Raw genomic sequence first — 25,285 nt, 5'->3', positions numbered from 1 at the left:
TTCAACCAATTGACATTTCTTGAATGCAATACAAGTTTGTGTATCAACTTGCATGTTCCATAACAGTGGTCCAACCATTGTTCTTGCCCGAAGAACAAACTTTCATTGCATAGCTTTATTCCAATGAGGATAGCCCAAACATGACCAAAGAAAGAAGCGCTAAGGCAGAGTAAAAGAGCTGCTACATCAAAATGCAGAGCTCCAGTACAAAAAGGCTTTCAAATCAAGGTAAGACGGGCCTACTGCTAATGTGTGTGTAGATAAGACCGACTCAGGATATCACACAAGAAAAGAAACCCTAGTGACGCAAGCAAAATGCAGTTTTTAAATCCCTCAATTCATGCAAGCTAAAAACTGGTGGCTCGAACAGGCAGAAACGAGACGAAAACAGCAATACCTTTTTACTGGAATACACGCAATCAAACATCCACAAACCGGCAAGCCTGCCATAGTAACATGGAGCCGTGTCCAGGGATCAGGGAATGGGGAACGAGGAATGAGGTACAGGGGGTGGGAATGGGAGTAAAGCTGTCACAAAAGTGATGGCGTGGCAGCCTAACGGAAGAAGAGATCAAGTGATCGTCAATGATGACGTGAGAACCTGTACAGGACAACTGACCACGATTTGCGGGTGCTGATGTGGCAGTTTTAGCAGCTAGACAGGAAGTGCTTCTGGGCACTAAAATTAAGCAGTTGCTTTTGGAACGGTGCCAGCTTTTGTTATCTGATGCTTTTTGGCTACTGGCCTTTAAATACGAGCCTTGGGGGAGTCCCTCTCAATCCAGCAGTTGCAGATTGGAGAGAGTGCTCCTCCCGGCAGTTGTACTATCTGAAAATCAATTTAAAAGAAATACCGAAAGGGGCGCCAGGGTTTTGGGGCCAGTGCATCTAAGAATGGAACTCCGCCACTCCATGACTATCGTGTGGATTCTCTCTCTCTCTCTCTCTCTCTCTCTCTCTCTCTCTCTCTCTCTCTGCCCCCTCACCCTGCTCGCTGCCCCCCGCACCTGCCCCTGCCCCTGCACGCGCGCCACTGTGCCCGACTGCAGCCCCGCGCGCTGCTGAGCCTCTCTTTGTGCTGCTGAGCCTCTCTTTGCGCTGCTGAGCCTGGCTTGCAACCTGCCCCCCCGCCTCTGCCCTCGCGCCCACCGCCCTGCACCCCCGCCGCCCTGCCCTGCTCGCGCGCTGCCCTAGCCCCCCAACCTCTACGCGTAGAATGTCTCCCCCCCCCCCCCCCCCTTTCCTACGCGTAGCATGTCTTTCCCCCCCCCCCCCACACCTCCCCCCCCTTTTTTTCTTTTTTTCTTTCACGCGTAGGACGTCAAATTTTTTATTTTATTTTTCTCGCCCCCGTTCCCCCCACTCATACTTATCCCCCCCCCCCCCCCCCCCCCCTCTCTCTCTCTCTCTCGTAACTACTGTTTTCACCCCCGAGCCGTATATCTACCATACCCATTCCCCCCCCCCCTCTCTCTCTCTCTCTCTCGTAACTAACGTCTTCACCCCCGGGCCGTACCGCCTCCGCTCTACCACTCGCCGAGACCGCTGCTAGTGTGGGTGCATACGTGCATCTAACCCCCCCCCCCCCCCCCCCCCCCCCCCTTCCCTTGCGGACAATGATCAAGCATGAGGAAGACAAACGATAAAGCCGACCCCCTAGAGGATGCCATTCGAAAATGCAAAGAGGAAATGACGGAGACCATCACTAAGTTGAACCGCAATCTTTGGGGCACAATAAACATTCTTGAAGGACGTGTGCTGATCCAAGAGAGCAAGATAAGCACGCTGGAAGACCGAGTGACGACCCAAGAGGAAGAGATCGCGTCACTCAAGAAAGAACTCGCCAAAGCCCGATCAAGAAACACACTGGAAGAGGGCGAACTGCAACCCTCAGTAATTGAAGAAATCAACACGATCAAGGAACAAGTACGGGCCATCAAAGAGGGAGAAGAACAGCACAAAGAAATGACGACTTCTTGGGTGGATGTTCTTACCAAAACCCAACAGAAGGCGGACGAAGCCGAGAAATGGATCAAGGTGGCCAAGAAAGGGAAAGACAAGGAGATAACGCCCACGTCCACACCCAACAACATCATTAACCAGACACTAGAGGAGGAGCAGAGGAGAAGGGTGCGCGCTTTACATGTGAGAATCTGCGGTCTTAAAGACAAAGGCAATGTGGACGAAGAAGTAAAAGAACTCACAGCCCTGATGGGGATTCATGAGCCGACACACACAAGGGCATGGAGGGTAGGCAACATAAAGAAAAATGGAGGCAGTGGAGAAACCTCAAAAGAAAGAGCACTCATCCTTCGTTTTCCCTCCATGGAAGCAAAGAAGTCTTTCTTGAAGAAAAGACCAACTCTTAAGGAGACTGGCATCTTTCTCGGGGACGATCTCGCCCTCTCGCAGATCGCCCATATGCTGGAAGTAATGCCGGAGATTAGAGCGGCAAGAGGGAAAGGCAAGATCGCTTTCTACCGAGACGGAAAAGTAGTAATACTGGAGCGACGCTCCACATGACGGTGCGAGACTTATGGGACCACACTCAAAGTAGCAGCCTGGAATTGCAATGGATCTATGCGTCTTGATGTGGGTGCTTTTGAGGATAGCTTTACTGGAAGAGACATCATCTTCTACTCTGAGACACACCAAGCCCCGGGGCAATCCATGCCTCACATCAGTGGATATAGGTGGGAGACAGCCTACAGACAAGAGACACGCTCAGAGCACAGAGGGCGGGGCTCGGGAGGAGTGGAAGTGTTATTTAGAGAGGATCTGCAGCCACTGATACATATAGCCCACAAGGACGAGCAAGCCAGGTACATGTGGGAGACTGAAAGCAGAGACAGGCAGATACCTCTATCTAGCTATTTGTTACTTTCCCCCGAGTACATCAGTTTATGCACCACCTAGGGGACAATCCCCTTTCTCTATTTTGGATGATGACATATGGGAGTTCTCTAGGGACGGTGACATTATCATCCTCGGGGACTTCAATGCTAGGACTGCCCATCACCAGGCAGTGTTCTATGATACTTCAGAGGAGATGCTAAGAGAGATAGATGTGGCAGATACGGGCCTTTCCAGACTATCACACGATATGGAATGTATTGAGTATGGGCGACACCTGATAGACATGGGCACTGCACATGGATTGGCCATCTTGAACGGCCTACAGAGATTTCCTGTTGCGGGAGGTTTCACTTGCTTCCCACACAGACATGGAGCCAACACGGTGGACTATGTCAAGGCACAACCGAATCTCATCTCTAGTATCCAGGATCTCACAATTGGGCCCAGACAAGTCGGGGTGGCACTGGATCATGCTCTGGTGTCAATGACCATCTCTTTCCAATTCAGTGTAGCACACAGGCCACGAGTAGCAGCCCCCACTCGCTACACATTCACAAGGGAGACGGACTCTGTATACATGGACGGAATCTACAGACGCCTATGCACTAAGGACACGGGGCGACCTCTGGAGGAGCTAACTACTATACTGACACAGACATTACATGAGGCAGTAGCAGAAGCATACCCACACACCCAGCCTGAGCAGAGGCGCCGATCTGGGAGCATGCCTCAGAACAGCTGGTACGATGAGGAGTGCCGCCAGACTAGAGCCAGACTTCAGAGGGAGGTGTTGTTGGGGGACGTCACTCACAGACAGTCACAGATGGACTTTCGACGCCTGGTGCGGCGGAAGAAGAGGGCTTTTTTGGCCCGACTCGAGCAGGATCTATATGAGCTATTCATGAGTCAAGACTCGCGTGAGGCGTGGCGGCTCTTTCATGAGCAGTCCCCCCCCCCCTGCTATTTCCTCCATAGAGACCTGGGGTCAGTACGCATCATCTCTCTACACAGTACCTGAACAGCCGCCCCTCCCCAACCCCCCCGACCCATGCCCACATACATGTGTCTTTTTCACGCTGAGATGGTGAAGAAAGCTATTGACAGGATGAAGACTGGGAGAGCATATGATCATGAGGGCCTAGTAGCTGAGCATTTCATGCATGCCAAAGACCTACTAGCAGAGCTTCTAGCAGTTATGTTTAACCGTGCCATGTGTGAGGGCCTACCGAACACTTGGAGCCTATCTACGATCGTACCTATCTTCAAATCAGGAGACCCCATGGAGCCTAGGAATTATCGCACTATTATGATCGGGCACACACTGGCACGGTTGTATGCATCCATTCTTGAGCAACAGCTGAGTAGATGGGCAGAGAGGGAAGGAATGCGTGCAACTGGGCAGGCAGGATTCAAGAGAGGCTTCTCTACTCTTGACCATATCCTAACACTCAGGGCCATCATCGAGGAAGGCAGATCTCATGGGAGACTGATCTATTGTAGCTTTGTGGACTTCCGCAAAGCTTTTGACACGGTACCCAGAGCTAGACTAATGCGCAGATTACAGGAAATGGGAGTACCCACAGAGCTCATTTGGGGGATCATGGCGTTATACAGATCAGTAGTAGGGCATGTACGCACCCCGGAGGGACTCTCAATACCGGTTCACTCCACTATTGGGGTGAAGCAGGGTTGCCCGCTCTCTCCTACTCTTTTCGGTATGTATGTGGATGAGGTTTCTGACTACATTGACAGGGACGGGGATAAAGGTGCACAGTTGGCAGGGACATGGATTCCACTTTTGTTATATGCGGACGATATTGTGTTGATCTCCGAATCCCCAGAGGGAATGCAACGCCAATTGGATGCTTTGCATACGTTTGCCCACGAAAGTGGTTTGTCTGTCAACCTTGGTAAAACCAAGGTTATGGTGTTTAATACCACCCCACAATGGATCAGGAGATCAGCACCTACATTCACATACGGCCAGGAGATTGTGGAGTACACAGACACTTACACTTACCTTGGAGTGGTTTTTACTGGACCCACATTCTCACTCAGAAGAGCAGCAGAGACCAGACTGACTAGAGCCCACGCAGCATTGGGTAGATTGGAGAGGATGTGTTCACAGGTTCAGTTTCAGGAACCCCGGACGAAGCTCTGGCTCTTTGACACCTTGGTGGCCTCAGCATTGCTCTATGGGGCTGAGATATGGGGACCTTCATTGGATCACCACGGGAGGCCAGGTCGCACAGACGGATGGGGGAACATGGAGAAGCCTCTCGTCTCTGTGATCTCGCGGCTCATTAGAGCCAAGGCATCAGTACCACGGGCCATTATCCGAGCAGAGCTGGCGGCCCCCCCACTAGTGGTAGAGGCGCTCACCAAATCAGTCTCCTTCATAAACCGCACATGGGAACTTCCCAGAAACAGATACGCTCGCATTGCACTTGAGTCCTCCCGACAGTTAGCCATACAAGGAGATACAACATGCTGGTATGGGGAGATGACATCATGGTTTCAGGCGCATGGGTTCAGCATAGACAGGCTGCCACCATTCCAGTACTCATTGGACGCACCATCTCTCATTCTTACACAGTCGGAGATCACCAAGCTCATCCGCCAAGACCTGACCCAGCTAGACACCAGGAGGACATGGATACAACCAGCACAAGAACTGGGCACGAAGATGGCTTTCTACAAAGACCACCTTCTCCAGCTTACGGAAGATGGTTTTGTGATGAGACCCAGATACATGGATACCCACCTGTCTCATGGGATAAGGTGTGCTATTGGACAGTTACGCACATCGTCTCACCAGCTGCGGATTGAAACCGGGAGATATAATAGCAGAGTACCAGCAGAGGCCAGGACATGCCCCTTGTGTGACATGGAACCTGAGACAGCGTTGCATTATACATGCCGTTGCCCCGTCTACTACGAGATACGAGGCCACTTCCATTGCTTGTTCAGAGAGGGTTTTGGACCACTCTCAAGAGTAATGGGATACGAAGATCAAAGATGCCTAGGTTTGTTCTTGCTCGAGCTGCGCAGACACAGAGAGAGCCTGATGAATGGCGAGGCTGACCAGTCTCAAAGACGGATTACAGACTTCTTCAGAGCAGACACGGGACAGCCGCAAGAGCCACTCCCGCAGCAGAGCTCCCCCCCGTCTCACACCAGAGGTACATTGATTGACCGAGCGATTGAACTGGGGAAATCCAGGCGCCCACGACTGCGTAGGACTACACAGCATCGACGGAGGCTACGTCAAAAGATTCAGAGCACGCTGGCCAGGCATGCACGACGCCCGGTCAGACTACTAACCATGTAGGAAACTGATGAGATTCGCCAACGACCGATGCTAGATCTTTTGTGATTCAGCTATCCCAACTAGCCGCCCATTTTTGCTTAGTTTTTCGGCTTAGCTCACATCGACCTATCTAGAATCCCATAATATATATCTTTGTTTTGTACTGTTGATTAGGTTATTTTGTTACTCTGACTTTGTATCAGATCCACCACCTTGTAACTTTCTGTAGCAGGGCTACAGTGTCACTTCACAGGACATACAGTTGGACAGTGGGTTACATTGGGACTGGCTCACACTAGACGGACCCTCTGGACGGACGTCTGGTCTGGGAGTGACACGTGGCAGGGTACCTACCGACGACCGACGGTGGCCTAGTGGACCTCGTGGCCAGGTCACCACATGGCTCACATTTATGAACCGTTGGTGGCTCTTTACGGTGGTACATATGAGTAGTCGTTTGAGGCAGTTCCATTATCTTGTACGTAGTCGTCTAGAGTGAGTCTTACACAGAGCACTGCTTCACCATCCTTGCACATCTGAGCCTCGACACCCCATTTGTACCTGTGAGTCCTGGGCTGGAGCTGAGTGCGCTGCCATGCCAGAGTCTGTACATGGTTCTTTGAGCTAGTCGAGTCCACTTGTTCTGGTCCACTGTTGTGTCTCTGTTGTTATCCATTGTTTCTGTGTTTCATTCTGTTTGAGAGAGTTTCCATTTGTTTGAGTGAGATTGTCACGCACATTGCACTGAGGGGCACCCACACTGTAGAGAGCACGACACATTATCCGCGCTACAGGTGCTCTCATTTTGGCGATCACGGTGGGACCTCAACTGAAGTCTCACTCTGTTGAGTAGCTGGTTTCTTCGCCTCGCCTGTGCAGCCTGTTGGTCTGGTTCAACTTAATCTAGCTGGTCTAGTCTCTCGCCTTGTTGGTCTGGTCCTCTCTCGCCTTAGTCCACCCAGTGCTCGTCCTGGTCTAGTCCTTCTCGTCCCTGGTCTAGTCCTTCCTCATCTTGGTCCAGACCAGGTGGTCTAGTCACTCGCCCTGGTCTAGTAGAGTCTAGACCAATATTCAGCTAAGTGAAGGTTGTCTTGCCCAAGTGAAGGTCTAAAGCTTGGTGGGGTTGGCGGTTACTGCATGACACATACAAGGAGGTCTTTGGAGCGTCAAAGTGCACTACTGAGTCCTCTGAAGTACTACCACAGAAGGCGTCAACCCTTGGTGCCCAGTAGAAGCATATTAACCCCATCAGCCATACCTGCTCATACAGCTACCTCCATTCCTTCGACCGGTTCTACATCCTCCAGGTCACCTTCTCCGGTAAGGCTCTCCCCCATTTTGTTACAGCAAGCTAGGGAGCAACAGACTCAAGAGCACGAGGCCATGGAGGAGCTCACAAGTGTTCTGGCAAAGGTGAACATCAAGTTCCCTACCTTTAAAGGTCTCTCGGCAGAAGATGCAGACGACCATGCTCGGAGGTTTGTCTCTCTTTGCAGAGGTCGTGGCCTCAGCAGAGAAGACGCATACCTGGTGCTCTTCCCGTCCACCTTGGTCTTGCAGATAAATGGTACAGTCAGTTTGCTGAAAACCACTTTACTACTTGGACCATGTTAAGACAGCAGTTCTGTGAAGCTTTCCGACCAGGGGATTATCAAGAGAAGATTCTAGATGAGTTGGCCAACCTGTTGCTCCAGCCCAAGGAGACATTTGCAGAGCTCATGACCAGAACAAAGTCCCTGGTCGCCAAGCTGCCTCAGCAACCAGGGGAATTCATGGTGAAGAAGTGGGTAGAGAAGGCTCTGCCTAAGACTTCTCAACAAAAGCTCAGAGAAAGTCTCCGTCCTGAAGCCAGTCTGGAGGACTTTGTTGCTACTGCTACTAGAATAGAGGGAGCAAGAAGGCAGTTCACTGACTCTCCTCAGTTAGATACTGCCCCTTTACTCGTGGACAGTCCATCAGACCCTTTGACTTCTTTAAGAAGGGAACTGGAAGCCCTAAAGTTACAGCGGGCCCTTCATGAAGAGAGATCCTTCTCTCTCAGACAGGAGAAGCTTCCACATCAAGAGGCTTATGATCAACTTAAAAGAGAGTTAGAAGAGCTCAAGTCTCAGCAGGAGACTAAGGCTATGGTATGGTGTAGTTTCTGCCGCTCTCCAGGACACCCTCCACAGGATTGTCCCCTTCGCTCTTATTGCCACTTCTGCGAAAAATCGGGTCATGAAGATAAGGATTGCTACTATATAAAGGGATTGCACAAAATACAGCAAAGTCTTGGTCCTACTCTCCAACAAGGGTTAGCACCAGCATCCAACATGGTTTCCCACTACAGCCATCCCAACTACATGCCACCTTTGCTCAATACCCCTGCTGTCCAAGGTATGTCAAGTACTTTCCCGACTCAAAAGTTTTTATAATGCTAATGCCACCTCAACCCCTCAGAGCTTCTACACTTCAGCCTCCAACTCCATGCAGCAACCACCTCATCCCCCGTTTCGTCCTTCCAATCGGCCCATACTCTGCTACAGATGCGGAGAATATGGGCATTATCAGAGCAAGTGTCCTTTACCTGAGGGGTCCCCTCCTTGTCGTCATTGCCCTGATTCGAAGGATCACTACAGTAAGGATTGTCCCACGCAAAGGGCATCCACGTCTTCAAGCTCGACTCAGAACCAGCAAGAATTCACCTTCTCGAAGATAAACTTGATTACTGTGAACACCGTGCCTCAACCATCACCTGCTACTCATGTGGTTAAGCCACTGCAAGTGGAGGAGCCTGCTGGTGTCCTTACTCGGGCACAAAGAGCAGCTCTTGGTCTCAGTCTGCCCACAGGTCCACCTCGCCAGTCCCCACTTCCTCAAGCTAGTCTATTTGACCCAAAGGACGAGTCCTTCGAAATTGCTCAGAGCAAACCAACTTCACTGTTATCTGACATTGATGGAGCCTTCTTGGAAGCAGTGGCTGACTTGGAACAGATTAAGGTCCCAAAGGGAGCCCAGTTCAAAGGCGCCAAGCCCACAGCAGAAGCCATCTTGAAAAATACTTTTCAGCAGGTGTCACTATACGACATGCTAAGGCTCGACGCAACACTTAGAAGTGACACCCTGTCAGTCATTCAGTCTCTGTACCCGGGGGCTGGGCCTAGTGGCGGGCACCTCCCTGTACAGCCCTAAGAGTCTTATTTGATTTCCTATCCATCTGCTCCCCTCACCGATTATAAAAGTCCTCGCCTCACTGTATCTATTCTTGGGCACCAGCTATCTGGCGTCATCGTTGATGGTGGATCTGGAATCAATTTGATGCCCGAATTCACTATGATGGCCTTAGGTCTAAAGCCTACCCGACCTGCTCCTTTCACTGTTACATTGGCCGATCAAAGAACAATCTACCCAGTGGGCATAGTCGACAAGGTGCCTCTGAAGGTACAAGATTTCACTTTCAACTTGGATTTTGTGGTAGTTAATCTTCCCCAGGTAGAGGGAGGTTATCCCTTGCTGATTGGTAGGCCATGGTTGCGACATACGAAAGCACTTCACGACTGGGGAAACGACGCCATGTGGATACATAATTCTGGCTCCTCGATGCAACCCATTCTCTTAGAAGGTGGTATGGATCCTGTGGTGCAGCAAGTTTCTTTGTCAATGGAAACCAAACCTAAACAAGAACAGCCTATTACACCTGAAGGGTCAGATGAAGATCTGCTCGAGTGGTTGGAGGCCACAAAATCTATGCCTTGTTATGGAGTCTCTATTCACTCTTCGTCTGAAAGAACACCCTCTTCAAATGATTCCACAGTAACTAAATCTAATGTGCCACCTGAGCCTATGAAGAAGCATAGCAGCGGTAAGAAACCTCCTCTACAGGAGTTCACCCCCCCTAAAACATCAACCCTTTTGGTGTCTGCTTCTTTGACCAGAAGAAAGCTCTCCTCTGTGTCTAGCAAACTCCCTTCTCAGAGCCCGTCCTGCAAGATGAATTCCAAGATCTTGATAGCTGTATTGCTCCTGATAGTTGGGTGCTCTTTGTTTGCCACTATCTACCCTCTGTCCCTCACCCTCCCTCCCCCTCTCCCCCTCGCCTAGTCCCCATCACTACCCTCGCCCTCGCCCTAAGTCCCTCCCCCTTGCTCACTCGCCCCTACCCAACCTTTATTCACCCTACCCTTCCTCTCTGGTCCCTTCCCAATCCACCTCCAATTGGCCCCTACCCAATCCCCCTTGCCCCTACCCTCTCCAATCGGCCCCTACCCAATCCAATCGGTCCCTACCCTCTCGAATTGGTCCCTACCCTCTCCAATCGGCCCCTACCCAATCCAATCGGTCCCTACCCTCTCAAGTTGGTCCCTACCCTCTCCCATTGGTCCATACCCAATCCCAATCCCCTCGCCCCTACCCTCTCCAATCGGCCCATACCCTCTCGAGAGTTGGTCCCTACCCTCTCCCATTGGTCCATACCCAATCCCAATCCCCTCGCCCCTACCCTCTCCAATCGGCCCCTACCCAATCCAATCGGTCCCTACCCTCTCGAATTGGTCCCTACCCTCTCCAATCGGCCCCTACCCAATCCAATCGGTCCCTACCCTCTCGAGTTGGTCCCTGCCCTCTCCCATTGGCCCCTACCCAATCCTATTGGCTCCCACCCCCTTAAGCTCTCGCCCCTACCCACCCCCTTAAGTCCTCGCCCCTACCTACCCCCTCGCCCCTACCCTCCCCTCCCTTGCCCTCGCCCCTACCCACCCCTTCACCCTCCCCCCTCGCCCCTATCTAGCCCTCCCTCCCCACCCTCGCCCCTACCCACCCCCTCCCTTGCCTCGGCCCTAACCAGCCCCCCTCGCCCCTTGTCAGACTGGCATCCAGGTCAAAATGCTTGCTAGGAGCTCTATCCAGATGGACGGATGCCCAGTAACAAGACTGTTGGTGGCGGTGATGATGCCTTTAACACCTTCTTCAGTGAGACGAGATGGGAGCGGGAAAGCATGTTCCTCGAGCTGTGTTTGTTGATTTAGAGCCCACTGTGATTGATGAACCAACCCGGTTACTTACCCCAGAATTCACTTCATGCTTTCATCATATGCCCCAGTGATTTCGGCAACTAAGGCCTATCATAAGCAGTTGTCCGTTGCAGAGATAACCAAAGCATTTGAGCCATCGTCAATGATGGCAAAATGTGATCCTCGGCATGGTAAATACATGGCATGCTGCACAAAGGGGCAGAGAAATTTTGTGTAATCCTATCACAGCAACAAGTTTATGAAGCTTTTTGGCTGTTTCCTTGGGGCTTTCAAGCATTCACCTGGTTGCCATCACAATGCCGTTAATGCTTTTCGTTTTGCCATTAAGATGGAGCTTAACCGCATCGCGTTATTACTCGAGCTTCTGATCATCTCTCTTTTCAACAATTTCATCTGCAAGTGCGGACCAGGTCATTTTCTTCTCACTATAGTTATGGAGGATAAAGATGCGTTGGATCCAAACCGAGCATATCTCTTTGTTGAGGAGCCTCAGTCTGTTTTGCCGATTGGGATTCTTGGACTATGCAATCATATTGGGTTCTTGCCTACTCAAAGGCTTAAGGCGTTGCAAGCAGGACAGTGTTTTACTCCACTTTTGAGGCATGTAAGGTCATGGTTGGGCCTAGCACCTGCTTCAAGAAATGTACGGATGCAGCACCTAGTGGTTTTCACAGTTTTTTCAGTATTCCTCTCACCGAGACAGTGAGCGGTCTTGTGGCGGGCAACCTTTAGCAGGGCTACAATGTCACTTCACAGGACATACAGTTGGACAGTGGGTTACACTGGGACTGGTTCACACTAGACGCACCCTCTGGACGGACGTCTGGTCTGGGAGTGACACGTGGCAGGGTACCTACCGACGACCGACGGTGGCCTAGTGGACCTCGTGGCCAGGTCACCACATGGCTCACATTTATGAACCGTTGGTGGCTCTTTACGGTGGTACATATGAGTAGTCGTTTGGGGCAGTTCCATTATCTTGTACGTAGTCGTCTAGAGTGAGTCTTACACAGAGCACTGCTTCACCATCCTTGCACATCTGAGCCTCGACACCCCATTTGTACCTGTGAGTCCTGGGCTGGAGCTGAGTGCGCTGCCATGCCAGAGTCTGTACATGGTTCTTTGAGCTAGTCGAGTCCACTTGTTCTGGTCCACTGTTGTGTCTCTGTTGTTATCCATTGTTTCTGTGTTTCATTCTGTTTGAGAGAGTTTCCATTTGTTTGAGTGAGATTGTCACACACATTGCACTGAGGGGCACCCACACTGTAGAGAGCACGACACATTATCCGCGCTACACTTTCTGGTCTCATAGGTCACTCTGGCCTTTTGAAGACGTTAATATAACATTTCATTTCATTTCATTCTCTTTCTCTCTCTCTCTCTCTCTCTCTCTCTCTCTCTCTCTCTCTCTCTCTCTCTCTCTCTCTCTCTCTCTCTCTCTCTCTCTCTCTCTCTCTCTCTCTCTCTCTCTCTCTCTCTCTCTCTCTCTCTCTCTCTCTCTCTCTCTCTCTCTCTCTCTCTCTCTCTCTCTCTCTCTCTCTCTCTCTCTCTCTCTCAGTTTCAAGTCGTAAGTGCTAAAGTCTGTTCCAGTTTTGTTCTTTTACTTTGCAAGTGGTACCCTTAACGGTTACAAAAGCATGGATGGGCAAAATATATGGTTGGTCACATGGTTAGTGGCTATTTCCTGCACAGAAAATGATGCTCTGATAGTCACTGACCATGTCCAAAAGAATCATGGTCTTTATATTGTATTGCAGTGCTAGGAAGACGCCCCTCAATGTAGACGATGCACATGCCAACACCAACATCATCACCTGCAAGATTTGTTGACACCAACATAATGCTATGACACAAGGAATGATGCTCTAAAACAATGCTTTGATAGTCAGCAACTCAATGTTACAAAAGCAGGGGATGGTCCTGACAAAGGCAACATAGGGGACAGGTTCCCCAATCCGGAATGGGCATCCTCTGTCCTGGGCCCCGCATTCCATGCGTTCCCTGTGGCACCATGATGCATGCAAATTGTCCCTGGCTTGAAGCCACAATTTAGCTGCTGTCTACGATCTGAGGACAAGGTCAGAAGGTGAGAAGGCTGATACGGCTCACAAACAATTAAAAGGAAGTACAGCTAGGAAAGTCTGACATGTAACAGAAACAGAGCACATGTTGACAGTGTGACATTTATTACAGGACATTGTAGCCAGACAAGAACCTTACTCTCAGCTGCCCGTAGAGCAGCAGCAGTATCAGTTGTAAAATAAGGATTTCCAATCCCGGCAGCAAAGATGACCACTCGGCCCTTCTCAAGATGTCTGATAGCTCTGCGACGAATATATGGTTCTGCAATTTCAGCAAGCTTATAGGCTGTTTGTACACGCGTTTGTACTCCAGCATTTTCCAGTGATGCTTGAAGAAAAATTGAGTTCATAACAGTCGCCATCATCCTGCATCGATAAAGATAAAAGGACAACTGTAACGCTGGACTATGCTTAGCATAGCAACGCAGTATAATGAAGACCTATAGGTATACATAGCTGTAAACTCTTAGCACTTACCCAATATGATCGGCAGATGCGCGATCAAGAGTTCCTGAGGAGACCCATGCAGATCCTTGAAAAAAATTCCCACCGCCAACCACAATAGCAACCTAATCCATGTACAGTTATCCTAAAGGCAAGGCATTACAACCTATTCTCAAAAATCACATGCCCAAAAAAATCAGTATATAAGTAGGAAGCTCCATACCTCTATTCCAAGTCGACTGACGGTTGCTACCTCCCTTGCAATTAGGGCAATAATCTTTTCATGTTTAACAGCAGTTAAAGAAGTTTGGTTATGATTTACAATAATCACAGTTCACAAAAATCGCTAATAAAGTCAAAATCTTACCTCTGGATCAACATTCTGGGTGTGATCACCCATCAGTGATTTTCCACTCACTTTCAGTAGAACCCTTTTCCACCTTACTGATGATGACAACTTTCGTTGACTATTTAGAAAGCCAAGCGACACAGAGGCAGGCCCTTGTGATCTGGAAAACAATTCTCATACCTTAATAGCATATCCTCTTTCCAGGTGACAAATGACAGTCCCACAACTAATCACATATCAAGGACACCTTGTAAGCCATAGCAATAAAATTTGCAAAAAACCCTCAGATGCTTTGCCAACTGAACTCAACCAAATATCCACGCACACCGTCTCTATGGGCCATGTGATATGATATCACTGCCCCAGAACAGGAAGGCCTAGGAAATCTTAGTACGGCACCGTTGTAAGCCTCTTTGCAAAAAACACTCAGATGCTTTGCCAACTGAACTCAACCAAAATGTCACATGCACACCTTCTCTATGGGCCATGTGATATGATATCACTGCCCCATAACTAAGGTAGATTTAGGAAGGCCTAGGAAATCTTAGTCGGGCACCCTTGTGAGCCCGTTTGCATGACCTGCATGGCCAGACAAGTCCATGAATTTTTACCCTTGCATAACCCTCTTCATATAATCGCTTGTAAAGGCATAGTCAAGAATTGCAACACTTTTGGTGGCGTCAACAACTAGGCTAGGATAAGTAGGATTCCTGCCTCCCAAATGTGCCATCACACTAGCGTGGCATGAGATGGGCACCAATGTAAAAAAATTGTGCATATGCAGGTGCATTAGAATGATGATTAAAAATTTAAAGGTCAGTAGGCTTAGAGCAACCCACTGACACAGTGGAAGAAGATAAATTAAAAGAGCTAGAAGGCCAGTAAGGGGTGGCCTCCTACCTCCTTACACATGATGTCTCCAAAACCCTAAATGTATGAAGTATCTCGTGCATGTTTGGTACATTAGGTAAGTAGCCCTGAGATGTACAGATTTTCAGGTACGTGCAAAGAAAGAAGTAAATACGTTATTTTTAAAACACGATAGTCAGAAACGCAATTTATAATTTAAGACCTAAACAAATAAATATCGTAATCACTCATTGAAAAACTAGTTAGTATCTATTATCAACTTTCACTAAGTCTTTAGCCATAACTCATGACTGGCACACGGGTCCGAGTGGAGCACATCAATTGTGAATTTCCCGTTTTCTAAACAAGAAATAGTAAATAAGTGCTTAGGCGCAGTGTAGAGCACGCAAGTACAATTGATGAACATGAGCTCTTACCTACACATACTGAATTATTTTTAAGTTTACTAGTGTTTGTCTGTACTCGTTAATTGCGCGGAACTCAATGTTTTCTTGCGCTAACATATTTCTCCAAGTAAAGATCAAGAAATTCTGTCCCAGAAATGGTCCATAGAATGTGCTATCATTTTATTTTTGCAAGAAGAAGGTTGGGGGGGGGTTAGTCCCTCTCCGGATCCATCTTGCATAGATGACATGACAAGACAAACTCACACCTAAACACACATAGTGAGTGGACATCACGCTCACCTCCCAGCCATAGAGCCAACACGGGCTCACCCCCGAGCCTGGGAGCCTGCAGCCAAACGGGCTAGCCTCTGCCAGAAGGGCCGGTTTCCCATACCACCAAGCCCACACCAGTACGATCTCACGGACAGAGCTACCAAGGGCCTAGAGTCCAAGTGTGTTGATCACACAAGATGACTCACAAATGAGACCTTGGTCCTATTTATAGGACTTCTTCACCTCCCTTCAACTAAGGGTACAAAGTCGGTTCACACTGGTCAGACATATTGTAGGCACCCAACAATCTTGATGTCTATGGATGTAACACTTCCCCCTTATTTGTAATTGTTGTCCCCAGCAATATCCTCGGTTATAAAACCAAGAAACAATTCCTTAACGATCTGACTGACTCCCAAGTGGCTTGGGATTCGGGACGATGCTTCCACTTGATCACATATTCGGGGTACAAAGATTTGCGAGACTTGCAGACCCTTTGATCGAGAACCAATCGGGGTTCAAGTGGAATGTAACAGGTAGTGTCTTGCAAGTTCAGGACTTCCTTAGGAGGAATCACTAAGTCATCCTGTCCCAACCATTCTTTCAGACGGTTCACGTGGAACACGGGATGAACAACGATGCCTGGAGACAAGTCCAGCTTGTAAGAAACCCTACTTATTTTCTTTGTGATCTGAAACGGACCACAATAGCGAGAAGATAATTTCAAGCATGGACCATTTCGAATCGTTTTGGAATCCTTTGGTACCCTAAGGTACACCCACATGCCCCCCTGGAGTTCGTGGGGTTGTTGATGCTGGTTAGCATAAAAAGTGGCATGATCGTGTGCCGTTTTTATGCTCTCTTTTGCGATCTGGAGCATTTCCTGCATATTGTGTAAGAAATCTACTACCGATAGCATCTTGGTCCCTTTGAATCCGGTGGTGAAACGCGATTGGTGGTTTCGGCTCATAACCATACATAAGCATCAACGGGCTATAGCCAGTAGCCGAGTGCTTTGTACTGTTACAAGCAAACTCAATCTGCGGGAGATAGCATTCCCAATCAGATTGACGACGAGAGACATATGCTCGTAGCATGTTATATGGTTTCATTTGTGCATTTGGTCTGTCCATCAGTTTCAAGATGATCTAAGGACGACATGCACTTGTGCATCATAACACTCCAATAGAATTTGCTTGCAGATATCCTCATCAACGGCCGCACACACTTTGCCTTGCTTGAAAAGTAATCCATTACTAATGGAATAGTTCTCCGCTACCTTTCTCTCTGTAGCCAACTTAGGGGCGTCCGAACAGCCATAGCTTTTCGGGCTACGTATTCCAACTCGGACTCGTTGCTAGATTGCACCAAAGTGACGATCGTTTTGGCAACACCCTTTGAGAGAAAGATAGACGTGAGTTGAAATTTCAGCAAACGAAAGAGTATTTACCTATGAGATCCTACTAAGGACATTGGCTACGATATTGGTAGCCCCTTCCGATACGTATCTTGAAATCTCTAAATCAAAGGAAGACAAAGTATCTGGATTGTCGATGGCGCTTACTTAAGTATCGCCGGTGCGGAGGTAGACGGCTTTCTCTTTTGCTTAGAACACGCCTTATCACCGCAGAAGTGGTAGGTTCTTGATTTTATTGGGTGGAATCTTTATAGATTCCGCTCCAGTCCTCCCTAACCAACCCTTGCGTGGGCAGCCAAAAATCCCTGAGCAGGGATCGAACTTGGCTTGACGCAACCAGAGATCATCACGGTAACCACCTCACCCAAGGGAACTCGCTGTTGAGCGGGTGTTCACGGTATATGTAAAAAAATCTTTTACAGTTCCCTTCTACAGCAGCTTCTGCGCACACAGCCGGTTTCCTCGCTTGCCTGCGCCTCAACCAACTACAAGCCGCGTTTGTGTTCCCCAAGGCTCCACCGTCCCTCTGCAGTCCTTGCCCGCCCGTTCAATAGCTGTTGCCTTCCCTTCACACGCGCTGCTGCCTTCCCTTCCCACGCGAGAGAGAGAGAGAGAGAGAGAGAGAGAGAGAGAGAGGGTGCGCCTACCCGACCTGCTTTCCCTGCGTTTCAACTGCGCGCTGCTCTCCGCCTTCATTTGCATCAATCGATTGTTTTCTTGAATTTTTTTCTCGACACTTTTGCCGGCATCTCCTGAAGATTCGCCTTTATTCAGAATTTCTTGAAATCGTTCGGACATACTGATGGCATTCGAAACAACGATGATCCTCCATACGAGCTACCTTTGATTTGTTGCCATGCTTGGATCTCTTCTGCGGAGGGTCCGACGTCAGACTAGTGGCTGCTGAAGCATTCAGCGCTTGAATTTTGACGTGGAGGGACCTCGGAGAGGAGTCTCCCCATCTGTCAGGTCACCTCCAAAAGTCGTCAAGGTATTATCATAATTCTTGGCAAACTTACAAATGTCCTTAATAGAAGTGATCGGATTGCACAATACCTCATTTTGATATGCAGCCATCTCATTCCGTCAAAATTCTTGATGCACATAGATCACTGTGCAGCCATCTCATCCTTCCAAAACTCTTGATGCACTCACAACAGTTTCCAGTCATCTCCTCCAAATAGACATCTTTTCTTGACCTTGGAGGCTTCTGAAAAATTCCCCCCTACATAAGCACTATCAAACTACTGGAGGAAAGTGAGAGCCTTCGTCTTATCCTCAAAGCCGTTGAAAGTATCTAACTTCAGCGTTGCACCACCTTCTTTGTATGGTTTTGGCTTTTCCACTACTCCCAAATTATCATAGGGAAGCGTCTGCAACATGGCCATTGTAATAGGGATCATTGGCGCCCCTTGGCCATTGACATTTTGAGTCACTAGTGTCATATTTGCCTGCTAGTTGAAAAAACCGGCCATGCCAAAATTGCCCTATGGCACCCCAAACTGGCCCTGATTGCACTAAAATCCTTGTTGCATGCCAATATTACCATACATGGGGTTTGGCATCATGCCTTGCATACCCCCAAAGACTATTCCTAGCATATATTGTTGGTTTTAGGCGCATAACCAACCAATCTCTAAAACACAAATCCACCCCCGAAATACCAAGGATGTACCGTGGGTGGTGGAAGAATCTGTTGCATAGCCTGAAACTGGTTCCCTATCCATTTAATGCAACATTGGACTCTGAAAGGTGGCTGGCTGAACTGGTAAAGCCTGTGGGATCGGCGTCCTAACCACCTATTCGTGGACAGAAGAAATTTGTCTTGGAGCCCCAACTGGCTCCGCAACATGAGAGTGCTCCCTACCCTGCTGAGACGCACAAGGGACCTGGGCTTGAGCCTCAACGGGCTCTCCTGCATGAGAAAGTCGCCTTGTCTACAGTGACACTCGTGGAGCTTGCAGAAATTCCATAAATCTAGGATTCTACACCAACCGAGAAAACACATTCACAATGTCACAAATTGATGGCGTGGCATGACCACCCGAGCAAGGAGTTGATGACGCATGTACGGATTCCCATTGGCAGCAATACCGACTGTCACAAACAGGTGAGGTGGCATACTAGGGTTGCAGACCGGACCCTCACACACCCTCCCTTGGCATGGGCAGTACCGGAAATTTTGGGCCGAATGCTGACGTGGCACTGCCTGCTGTACGGACGCCCGACTGTTGACGTGGCCTGCTGGACGCCCGCGTTTTGCGACGGATTTTGTGGTAGCAGTTGTACGGAAAAAGCAGCGCCCGCTTTTGGCTTTTGGCTACGCAATTTGAGAGAGAGAGAGAGAGAGAGAGAGAGAGAGAGAGAGAGAGAGAGAGAGTGTTTAATTTTCAGCTTTTGGGGCTCTACTTTTGGGCATCCCTTGTAACCTTTCAATAAGTGGGCAGGCTTCCCACTTCTCAAAGCATCTGCACGCAGAGTCTTGAGAGTGAGAGCCTCCCACTCACTTGTACTTTTGCAACAGATTAATACAAAAAGAAATATCGAAAGTGGTACCAGTCTTTGGGGCCAATATCTCTAGGCACAGAACTCCGCCGGGCTAGTGTCGAATCAATGGTGAACTGTGAACTGTTTTGAAGTAAATTCTTGTGGTGTCGGGGTAGAATCTCGACTTGGAGTGTCCAAGTCTGTTACAGTGGTATCAGAGCACGGCCGATTTCTCTTCTACGGGAAATCCGATCCTTTTTACGCGGCACTTATGGCTTCAGACAGAGATCAGTCGACTTCCTCTGCATCCGGAGATGCGGGAAGAGATCACAACATTCACGCGAGGAGTACGGCCCGCCTTGGCCTACTCAGGCGGAGATTGAAGAGATGGAGCGTCGACGATTGATCGCCGATGCAACAAAGATGATGCTAAATTTTGCGAAAGACCCGAAATTTACAAATGTATGAGCCAGACCTCCTTCGACGAGGTGCACTCACAATGGCGGCAGAACACAGAACCAACCCTCAAACCAGCACTGAAGAAACCTCCTACTCCAAGGATGTATACAGAGCAAGAATTGGAAGAGGTGGTTCATACACGAATTGCTCAGCTTTTTGACACGCAGAACAAAGCAGAAAAGCACGATAAAAAGCTGAAGAAAGGAACTGACTTTCCGGGTTATTTGGGTCGTCAGTCTACATTTGCGTCGGCAAGAAAGCAGAAGAAGCGTGTTCGATTTGAAGGAGTACCCAGTTCTTGGTACACATAGGTTTTCACGAAGAATTTGACAAAAATAACATCTCTTGGTTGGCAAGCAGAGAAAAGTTGAAATCCGGCGCGAGAATTGAAGAACAGAATGAAGAATCGACAGGGAAGTTTACCAGAAGACCGTTAAAAATCTCTTCAACAATTGAGAATTTGGATATGCGACAGAAGGCAAAGTTGATCCTCTCAACAAGCTCTACGCACTCACGCGAACAAATCTTATATCCAATAACTTTGGAAAATTAGGGTTTTGGTGGAACTATTAAAGTTTTTGGAAGCTCTTGTTATATGTGTGCTAAAAACTACTAGGAGCAAGGAACATGCATATGAAAGCCGTTGGAAGCGTGGAGCCGGACATTGACTCTTTTGCAACGAGGTAAACCATTTGCTTGAAATTTTGTCTGTTTTGCAAGTGAAATCGAGTATGACATGACAAGGAATTTGCATCCGAAAACAACTCAGGAAAAATAAACATGATGAATTTTGTTTTGAAATTTGAATGATGATGCATAAGGAATGATGAATGATGAAATAAGATTCTAGTACATCAAGATTCCCATATGAATAAGATGACTGGATATTGTGGTGAGCGAATCAAAAGTTCCTGCGAAATGAGATGGCTACATTGGGATCTCGGTGCATCAAGACTTCTAGACGGATGAGATTACTAGACTCAATGATTGAAACATTGTCTTCAGTATAAACTAAGTGTGTGAATGAAGAACTTTAAATAGGAAATTTCCGAAAATTCTGATTTATGTATGAAGTTAATGTTTTTGGAAGAACTTGCTATTTGTGAATAGATAACAGGTGAAGTCGAGAATGGGATGATAACGAATGGGAAGCAATGATAGCTCCAGAATGAACCCGACCACGATTCAAGAAGAAAATCATAAATTTCGAATCATGATGATGACTGATGAAGAATGACTCAATGAAACTGTGGTGAGCGCATTAAGAGTTCCAAAGGGATGAGATGGCCACACAACGAAAAGATGACTAGAACTAAATGATTGAAACACTCTGTTCAGTATGAACTCGGTGTCTGATTGATGAACTGACATTCCCGGAAATGATTACTCACACATGTGATTGTGTTTGAGTACAGGATTGAAAGATGGAATGATTGACGAAATGATTGCAGCATTTTGGTCTTGAGAAATCTACGGACATGATCGCAATAAGAATAGTTAATCGGACATCAATGAGGGTCAGTGTGGATCTAGATGCGATTGCTAAATACGTTGCGAGGAATCATGGTCCTAGATCAGAATGGTCTATGTGATATAATATGAATGTGATGTGACTGTCGCCTTTGTACAAGTGTTGGATTTGTGTCGTCTAGTGCGTCAGGACTTAAAGAGTCAGTGTCTACTGAAGTGGTTTATGGCTTATGTCTGATTTTGCAAGCGTAATCAAGGGCAATTACAATTCTTTCAAGAGGCGGTATGTCACAAACTGATGATGTGCCATGACCACACGGGCAAGGAGCTGATGATGTGGCAGCTGAATGAACAACCATACAGATTCCCGTTGATTGTGCTAGCATGCTGAGTGGCAACACTACGGACCCCCGCGTTTTGCACTGACATGCCACTTGGCAAACTGTACGGATTTCCGCAATTTGCGCTAATTGCTTTTGGGGACAATTTTTGGACCAGACGCTTTTGGGATTGACTGCTTTTGAACAAATTGTTCTTGGGGCTCTGTTCTTGGGGTATCCCTTGTAAGAATAAATAGAGCCCTTGGGGCCTCACTCTAGAGAGCATCTGGACGCAGAGTCTGAGAGTAGAGGTCCCGCGGGAGTTGTAACTTTGCTCAAGCATTAATATAAAAATAAATACCGAAAGGGACGCCAGATTTTGGGACCAATACCTCTTGGCACGGAACTACGTCGGGCCGTGTCGACTCCAATTGATAAAGTGCTGAAGTATTTTACATAATTCTCTCATGTGTCTGTAAGGGGCAACGGAAGTGAATGTTGAATCTGCTCAAGATGAGTGCTCCGAACTGTGCTCAAGGGTTCCTTTTACTTACGGAAGGGAGAGCCTTCCGTTCCTTTAGAGAGAGAATGCAATGATCACAAACAACGTGAATGCTATTGTGAATGAAGGTGCTGAGACTGAGAGAGAGAGAGAGAGAGAGAGAGAGAGAGAGAGAGAGAGAGGAATACGACACCAGACGGTTCTCAAACCCTCCTCCAAGGGTCCCCCTCTCGAGAGGTCTATGCTATAGATTGCACAAATCTGGTACAATGGTCTAGATGCAATGGACTTGCCGACGATGTCGACAGCAATGATGACGACGATGAAGACGGGCTGAAATGCTGAAATCTGCACGCTGACTTTCCACTATATACTGACACTGCGTCGGCGAGGACGGCGAGGACGACAACGCGACATTGATGCGCTGAAAACGCAGATGCTGGAAACTGCAGACAGCGGGCTGAACCTGAAAATGCTGGCTGATCTGACGATAGCTGATCTGCAACCTGAAAACGCTATGCCGAATCTGTTGGCTGGAAACGCTAGGCCTCCTTTCGGTCTTGCTGAGAAGGTGCACTGCAAGTTGCCGGAACTTCTGCGAGAACGTGCTAGCGCTAGGTTTCTTTTATAGTAGCTTAGCAAATTTGCCCTACCCAATTTTCCAGCAAAAGTCACTTATTAGATAATAAGTGAAAATTGGATAAAATTGAGAAAATGGATTCTGTGCACCGTAAAATGCTGATGATGGGTATTGAATGTCATGTTGTGTGCAACCAAAGGATATGCAACTACTCTAAGTGCCTGGACATGCACGGCCTGCGCACAGGCTCACAAAGGTGCCAGAACACTTCCTAAGTTGACCTAAACCCTAGACCTGAAGTAGCTTGTCCACATGCACATAGGGTTAGATGTGCACGTGACAGTGTCGTGACAGATTTCCGACTTGGGGTGCCCAAGTCTGTAACACACAACAGCAACCAATTGTGTCTTGAACCCATCCTCATCTAGTTGCCCAGTCATGAACCCTTGACCTTGTGGAGCATTCAAATCAGCAAAAGGTACAAACAATGGTGGCCATGAACTCTCGCCACGCTTGAACGCTGGAGGAGGAATAGTTTGTCTGTCCTGTGAAGAGGAACTCTCTTCCCTCGTGTCATTCTCTCTGTTAGCCCATCGTGTAATTCCGAGTTCCTGTGCTTTGTGTCTTCGCCGAAAACCAACTAAGGCTCACTCTTTAAGGAAAAAGTGATTCGGTCCCGGCAACAGAAGCATGAAACCGGCCCGTAGACTCGCTAGAGGGTGCTAGTCTTTAGCTTTCACCCGATCTTTACACTATTAAACTTTATGACACAGAGAAACTTCACGAACAAGCCCGTGACTGGAAATTACACTTCAAACAAAACACGGCCTGGGAGCTAGAGTGCCTTCAAGCAGATAGCGACACCCTATAGGCCCTAGAGACTGGCGCCCCTTTCAATATTTCTTTATTCTTATTACACTTGGGAGAAAACCTGCAAATTCCTACGAGTTGTGCCACTTTCACCGGGCTGAAAATAACCTACTCTAGCCCGATTTCGGCAGCATAACCGTAGAAGGAGGCTTCAGAAACAAATCCCCCTGCAAAAGGCCACTTTTCCAGCGCATTCAAGCACTTTCCCAAACCTCGCGAGAATCTGCAAAAAGCTGAATTCTCTGTTTTCTACCCCGAAAATGCACCACATCACCTATACAATGATCCCCTAGCTTCCCCGAAGCTCCTCATTAGAGATCAATTAGGGTCAAAACCCTAAACCTGCAAAAATATACAGCAGGCTGAAATTCACTGTTTCGGGTTCCGTTTCGCATGTTGGTCGCACCCATAGCAAGCCCTACTTGCCCTTTGAATCTTACCAGATTTCTCGTGTGAGATATCTCTGAGTTCACCTAAGGCCTAAATGACTTTGAATTGAGCCTAGACATCCTCTTTTGAGTTAATTTCCTAGTACCCACCAGCTTATAAGTGGCACGTGGGGCCTAAATGACTTTGAACTGAGCCTAGATGCTTGCCGATCGGCCCAACCATCTCGTGGCCACCTACCCTTCACGGTTACACGTGAAACTCTCGGCCGTCGGCCATTTCACACTGGCCACACAATGTCCGGTCATTTGTGACTTCAAAAAGAGGGTCCCAAAAATCAAATAAAAATCAAGGGAAAGAAACCAACAACTAAGGTTAGTGGTTGCCAAAGCCTCGTGACACCTTTCATTATCCGGTTCATTTTCTTGCCAAGAGCTCCGTCCAGCTCTTTTTGCGTGTACAGTGTCCTCTTTTCTGCCCTCGCCTTTTTTTTCAACTTCCCTCCTGTCTTGAGCGGAGAGTCTATGGCCTCACGCCATCTCGAGTTAATCTCATCAATCAAATAATTCTTCAAGTGTTTCGAATCTTCATTGTTTTTGCCAATTCCCGCCCCCGGTTTCAACTTTTCTTTATCTCCTCACAGAGCGGTGTTGTTTCTGTCAGATTCTCCGCGAGAACCCATGTGTTGTCTTGGGTTCTTTATGGCTTATACCCCTTAAGACAGAATGATGAAGACGGGAGCACGCCCGATGCGTGATGGACTTTTCACTTTGCCCCATGCTCCAAAGTTCTGTACTCTCGTCCATCGCGCTTGGGTCAATACCCATGTAGTCTAGAACCAGTCCTATTTTCATCTTGCCTTTTCGTCCACGTTCCTCAGCTGCTTTCGAACCCTCTGGCCTGTCTTCATCCTTGTCGTTCTGTTCTTTCAGTGCCTTCTTAAGGCACTTCGCGAAGATGTGCCCAGTTTCTCCGCATCCAAAGCACTTCCCCTCTTTGATGTAAAGCGCTCTCTCTCTCTCTCGGAGTGAGTTTGGGTTGTGCATCCTTATCTTTCTTTTCTGGGTTGCTCTTCCTCTTTCTACTTTCATTGTTCAAAGTGTGTTCGGTCCTTTGCGTCATGATTTCATCTGTGGGGTAGGTCAAATTGCCTGAGTGAATGGTAAAACCCCGTTACGCACGACTCATCAGTTCCTGAATGGAATCTGACTTTTT

The 25,285-nt window shown here is 48.1% G+C and overlaps 1 protein-coding gene across 5 annotated transcripts in view; it reads right to left on the bottom strand.

Moving 5' to 3' along the window:
* LOC147456817 (uncharacterized) overlaps positions 1–25,285 on the bottom strand; it is a 36,153-nt gene that overhangs the window by 1,935 nt on the left and 8,933 nt on the right. The window contains exons 2-7 of one of the 5 annotated variants that reach the window (XM_086511932.1): positions 14,068–14,209; positions 13,924–13,977; positions 13,734–13,825; positions 13,396–13,622; positions 13,101–13,242; positions 12,915–12,989 (exon numbers count right to left, since the gene is read on the bottom strand). In XM_086511932.1, the coding sequence (XP_086368058.1) occupies positions 12,986–12,989; positions 13,101–13,242; positions 13,396–13,622; positions 13,734–13,825; positions 13,924–13,977; positions 14,068–14,209 (661 nt within the window). In that variant the 3' untranslated portion in view covers positions 12,915–12,985. Of the gene's footprint in view, positions 1–12,914; positions 13,243–13,390; positions 13,623–13,733; positions 13,826–13,923; positions 13,978–14,067; positions 14,210–25,285 lie in introns of those variants that run through there. The other 4 variants (XM_086511931.1, XM_086511934.1, XM_086511933.1 and 1 more) reach the window with 4 other exon arrangements.

Source organism: Adiantum capillus-veneris, chromosome 5, assembly GCF_014529385.1.
Source record: "Adiantum capillus-veneris isolate H3 chromosome 5, ASM1452938v2, whole genome shotgun sequence".
Lineage (NCBI taxonomy): Eukaryota > Viridiplantae > Streptophyta > Polypodiopsida > Polypodiales > Pteridaceae > Adiantum > Adiantum capillus-veneris.
Note: the sequence above shows the minus strand (reverse complement) of the source record. Positions and strands in the feature narration are given on the sequence as shown.